Below are 6,000 nucleotides of genomic sequence, written 5' to 3' on the forward strand. Positions count from 1 at the left end.
CAGGGACCAAATCAAGTCCACCCTCTGGGACCAAATCAAGTCAACCCTCTGGGACCAAATCTAGTCAACCCTCTGGGACCAAATCAAGTCGACCTTCAGGGACCAAATCAAGTCAACCCTCTGGGACCAAATCAAGTCAACCCTCTGAGACTAAATCTAGTCAACCCTCTGGGACCAAATCAAGTCGACCCTCTGGGACCAAATCTAGTCAACCCTCTGGGACCAAATCTAGTCAACCCTCTGGGACCAAATCTAGTCAACCCTCTGGGACCAAATCAAGTCTACCCTCAGGGACCAAATCTAGTCAACCCTCTGGGACCAAATCAAGTCAATCCTCTGGGACCAAATCTAGTCAACCCTCTGGGACCAAATCAAGTCGACCCTCAGGGACCAAATCAAGTCAACCCTCTGGGACCAAATCAAGTTAACCCTCTGGGACCAAATCTAGTCAACCCTCTGGGACCAAATCAAGTCAACCCTCTGGGACCAAATCAAGTCGACCCTCAGGGACCAAATCTAGTCTACCCTCTGGGACCAAATCAAGTCAACCCTCTGGGACCAAATCTAGTCAACCCTCTGGGACCAAATCAAGTCGACCCTCAGGGACCAAATCAAGTCAACCCTCTGGGACCAAATCTAGTCAACCCTGTGGGACCAAATCAAGTCAACCCTCTGGGACCAAATCTAGTCAACCCTCAGGGACCAAATCAAGTCAACCTTCAGGGACCAAATCAAGTCGACCCTCAGGGACCAACTCAAGTCGACCCTCAGGGACCAAGTCAAGTAGACCCTGAGAGACCAACTCAAGCAGACCCTGAGAGACCAACTGAAGTAGACCCTCAGGCACCAACTCAAGTAGACCGTCAGAGACCAACTCAAGTCGACCGTCAGGGACCAAATCAAGTCGACCCTCAAGGATGAAATCAAGTCGGCACTCAGGAACCTGCCAAAGGCACTATCCAATCCATCCGAGTAGACGTTCACGCTGAACTTTACGGGAACTTAAACGTGATGATCCCAGGAGTCATCTACCAATAGCTGCTGAGGACCCAGAACCACACTCAGATTTGTTCAACGAATATGGTGATTCCGACGAGTAATCGTCATCCGGAGTAATAATGGAAAATGTTGCTAGGGTTGTAGCCAGGCAGCTGAAACTACACTAACATCGAACAATCGGCCTTAGAAATCACCCAGCTCTCTGGAAATGAGGTTGACGCACTGCCTACGAAGGCCAATGAACTTACGACAAATCTATTTGATGCACCAGAAACGCATTGATTGATACACTGAAGCTTATTTTATTGCCTTTGCCAAGAATCAGGTTTGCTGTTTCATGAATTTTTGCATAACACCAAAGTGTATCATATGATGCAAGGTAGTATTTCTTTCCATGTTGTGCTCTACTTTAAGGATTTGGTTGCTACGTGCCGCCACAATCGCAATTCCAGGGTATGAAGATACGAAATGGCAACACACCGCTCCTTGCTCCGGCTAGACATTTGGAAGCATCCGTTCTCACCCAGGCATCGGGATTAAGACGATCCCATTCCTCCAGGAAGGTAACCACCGAATTGCAACATGTCACCGCAAATAAAAAAAATATATGTTACAATAGAAATGTCGGAAAACTTTAATCAACGATCGCACGCGTACATACTTATTCGCACAAGCCAAAAATATAATGTGTTGGGTCCTGCTCACTTGTAGGCAGTGATGAGTAACTTATTTATCACGACAGAATCCGCGCACAGCCTTTACTGTCAACAGCAAGACCTGAACTGCTTACCTTAGGCGCGAGGCGCAGCATAACAGATTGTACTTTTCTACAATGCTACAAACTCATACCATATAAATAACACAATGATACGTAGCTGATAATGTATATGTCAGATTGATGCTAATTAAGCTTTGGTTAAGGTTGGCAACAATTAAGAATGCCAACGTGGAATTTTTGACGTCGCCGAATACATAGCATCATTCCCCACTCCATTTGGCTAACATGGCGGTCGTTAGATGGACTGAGCTACAAACTAAATGCATTTCTATGTCAGCTGATGCATCATTTCTGTGTGCATAAATATATATTTTGTTATTGTGGACGCCAAGGACTTAATTCAATATTTGAACGCGACCAAAGCTAGAATCCGTTTCCAGCAGCGCGCACTGCTTTCCCCGCCGACTGGCTATCTCCCCTCTACCTTGTTTTGGCGGCGTTGCTCCACAGACTCCTTTGACAGACTGTATCTTCATTTTCAAGTTGCAAACAATATATCACTGTTTCCTCGACAATCATGTGCAGAAAAAGTGCATTATATGTGTGAAACGTTTAGTTTGTTACAATGAATAATCACTACGGAAAATATGCAGCAATTAATAAACAAGCAAAAATAATAACATACTGTAGTAGTGAACGCTTGCATTTGAAAGACTCGCTAAGAGGGAGTAAATAATGACTGTTGGTCGGAGAGAACGTTAACAGCGTGCGATACTTACTCATCGTAAAGTTGACGACGCATGTCTGTGTGTCGAACGGGTAGAGCGAGAAGTCGAACGAACATGGCGCTAGAAGTATGACTCTGAAAGGTGATGAACAAATACGAGATTAGTATAATTCATTGTTGCCAACAATGGAACAGATATTGACGCATTATCTTACAAATCTGTTTTGCTTCCAGATCATTAATTGCAGTTTCTTGAAATGGGGAATATCGGTTGTCACTTGATTCCTTGCCCCGGAATTATTTTGTCCAGCGGCGCCGTCTCCACTTCATTTGGGGGAGGAGGGGGCTGGGTGACAACACACACACACACACACACATGTATATTTACAGTCGCGTAACTAACAGGTTCTGCACCCCACTAAAACGTTGTGTTGTCCGCCAATACTCGTTATTTTTTTTTTTTAAAAAAAAAGACTTTCCTGAAATATTAGTTCACGCCTACAATTATATTAGGCATATGTAAATGTCAGGGTGATATTTACGTCCCCGCAGATACTTATATGCATGTGTATGTGTGTGTTGTTGTGTGTAAATGAAGAGGCGAAACAGAATTTTATAGAAACATTTCTATGGTTTCCTAAAATATTCACCTGTGACAGTATAAATAAAACTTACTTTTATAAAATAATTCTCTGCACTCAAGTAATATCCACTTTGTTGACTCATTTGTTGGTACATAATATTCATCTGTTGTATTCTAATCAATGTCTTATGACTCTGTAAGTTTAACCTCAGTTAGATTTATCTGTGAAAATCTACTATAAGTATTTTCTAATGTTACGGCGGCCGGTCCTCATGCTGGGAAGGGAAGTGGGGAGCGTGAATTACTCCGAAGACCAACCAGACAACAGCGGTGGCGCTGAGAGTTACGACGCGGCGGGAGGAAGTATTACGTGAACTTCGTTATACAGGCCGCTGCGTTTCTTAACGCGCTGGATTGGTCGCTTTCCCCCTCCCCACTTCCCTTGCCAGCATGAGGATCGGCCGCCGTAAGAGTAGAAAAGGCATATAACGTCTTGTATATTTAATTCTATCAAAAAATATGTGCTAACAGATTGATTGATTGATTGATTGATTTAGTTTATTTTACTTCGCGTTTTGTGCCTCTTGGCTAATTTGCGAAGATGGGGATGAGTGATGAAATGATGAAATTGATGAATGGACATTCACAAACAACCAAGCCCGACCGGGATTCGAACCCGGGACCCTTGGCGTCGCAGCGCGATGTGCTAACCACTCGGCTACAGGGTCGGGCTTGTGCTAACAGAAATTGGATACCAGGGGAGGGGGCAAAATAGTACAAGCCCTCCTCACCCAAAGTCGGAAACTATAGATACGTGTATACAAATGAATCCACGATAGCGTAGTTGTTATTCTGTGGTTTACCCAGCTTGAAGTAAATGGATGCCTGGGGGTTAACGGCTAGTAGAGCGTAGTGTTGATCACATCACCAAAAATTGCCGAGATGAATAGTGTGTGGGCCAGAGTTGGAGTTGAAGATACTACTATTCAGTGGCGTGGCGTGACTTTTTACGTGTACGTTCTACTGTTGCCAACTTAGTTTTTTGGAGCAAGGTTTGTCCAAATCACGAATCGCATCAAGTACTTACCTTTTCGTCTATTACTAAACGGTCTCAGTTGTAGTTAAATCCAGTTTTGGCTTTGCAGTCTAGCTCTTGTTGGTTCAGAGAAATAGTATCCCCGTTTTAGGCGGGATTTAGCTCTTTTCTGGAAATCCAATGTGACAACACTTGCTAATCGGGTAGGCCGCAGCGGCAACATGGCCCCTAAACAGGCATATGAATAACCCTGTAGCACACTTGTCTCCTCAAGTCTTTTCCCGCCGTTCCCTTGAATTGGCGCCCTTTCCTCGTGTTGCCTCTTGAGGATAGCGGAACGGCCTGTCTCTTCGCTTTTGTCAGCTGCAGAAAAAATGTCCCCTGCAATATACACTCATCTCAGTTAACTTATTTAATAATGTTGTTATTTTATTGAGAAAAAAACTTTTTAATTTCTTCACATTTTGCTGTTACCCGCGGTAACACCGGTTACATGCACGCCTCTGCTACTATTTATTATTATTAGCTAATTAAGGGGAAAAATTGACCGAAAAGGGGAGTTTTACCACTTTCAAAGGCGGATTATGTCCTCATCTTGTGGCAACACTGATCTAGCTCCATGAACAAATCATAATGAATCGGCTCTATTAGCGTTGTTCGAATATTTCTTGTCGAGGCTGTTAAAAGGGTTGAAGACGGTTATTTCATGCGGGCTGTAACCTACCCACGACGACCTTGAACCCGGGACCTCTTGATTACAAGACGACCTGGTAACTACAAGATCGTCATCGAGGCCTAGTAAAGGACCTCTAAAGCAAATTACAGTTACTCTTCTTTGAGTTAACTGAGTTACATTTGAAAATAACTAACTCCATCTGGGCTACTTCTAAAATAAGCAACTTTCTGAAGCCTGGGTACACCCTGCTCACCCGAAGAAGTAGTGGATCCGTTTGTCTGACGTCACGAAGAAGAAGACCAGCTGCTGCAGACCCATTTTCAGCTTCATGTACTCCATGTTCATGACGTAGATCTCCGGTTTCCAGATCATGTCGTGGTCTTTCTTCTGGAGCACCAAGTCTTGCTCCATACCGTGCGACTTCTCCAGCTCTATGCGATGTTCGTTCCAACGCATCACGAAGAACAGGTTCAATTTGATATTCCGCAGAAGTGAATAGGTTATGAACATCAAAAGAACAGCATACTTATGCCTACACCCTGTCTCGGGAATCTGTGGAGCAAGACCGAGCAGTGCGCGCTACTGCAAACGGCTGGTAACGGCAGTCACGTTTTCCCCTCCATGCACTCACTTGCCCTCTCACGCTTTCATTGGTCGAGCCTTCTCGAGTCGCTACTTGCGCAGACTTGCTTTCGTTCGCTTGCCCCAAAGATTCCCGAAACAGTGTGGAATATATCATAATTGAATGTCAATATGTGTGTCGTTACACTTCCAACTGACTAGTTGGGTATTGAAAGTGCTAGAATTATAAATAATATTATTTTTGTATTATGGCGTTAAATGTGGTGTATGACACGATTGTGTAATTTCATGAAGTGATTATGGATTTACCTGTAGATTTTTGTTTACCAAGGGCATGTTTGTTTGGACATTTTTAAGTGCGTGTATATGGTGCAATAGTTCATTAGAATATGTTGGTGAAAGCTATTAAAAAACATTAGTTTAATAATTGTAATGAATCAGGAAATACAATTGTTATAATAAATAGACTAAGAAGTGGTCATGCAGTAACTTATCATCATTTATTTAAAATAAACATTTTAAAGTATCCAAATTGTGACTGTGGTAATTTAAGGGGTCCTGCTCATCATGTTATTTTGGAATGTAATTCACTCATTGAAACCAAAGACTTTACACATAACATTATCAGAAATTAATATCCCCTTTTCTCACAAATGTACGTACTATGAACAAAACTGAA

General features: G+C 43.0%; 1 protein-coding gene across 1 annotated transcript; it reads right to left on the bottom strand.

Annotated features, from left to right (window-relative positions):
- Positions 1-1,024: 1,024 nt before the first annotated feature.
- LOC145999152 (uncharacterized) lies at positions 1,025-5,195 on the bottom strand. The gene is made up of 3 exons (XM_083136085.1): positions 4,993-5,195; positions 2,497-2,579; positions 1,025-1,041 (listed from the first exon to the last, which is right to left on the bottom strand). Exons 1-3 carry the CDS (start codon positions 5,193-5,195, stop codon positions 1,025-1,027), a joined length of 303 nt encoding a protein of 100 aa, XP_082992211.1.
- Between the last annotated feature and the right edge of the window lie 805 nt (positions 5,196-6,000).

This window comes from Lepisma saccharinum, chromosome 15, assembly GCF_977018435.1.
Source record: "Lepisma saccharinum chromosome 15, izLepSacc3.1, whole genome shotgun sequence".
Taxonomy (NCBI): domain Eukaryota; kingdom Metazoa; phylum Arthropoda; class Insecta; order Zygentoma; family Lepismatidae; genus Lepisma; species Lepisma saccharinum.

Excerpts from the sequence above, each read along its gene's own strand:
- LOC145999152 (XM_083136085.1), bottom strand. The coding sequence starts at position 5,195 with ATGCGTTGGAACGAACATCGCATAGAGCTGGAGAAGTCGCACGGTATG. Across the intron at positions 2,580-4,992 it reads CGGATCCACTACTTCTTCGG|AGTCATACTTCTAGCGCCAT; the intron begins GTGAGCAGGGTG and ends ATCACCTTTCAG.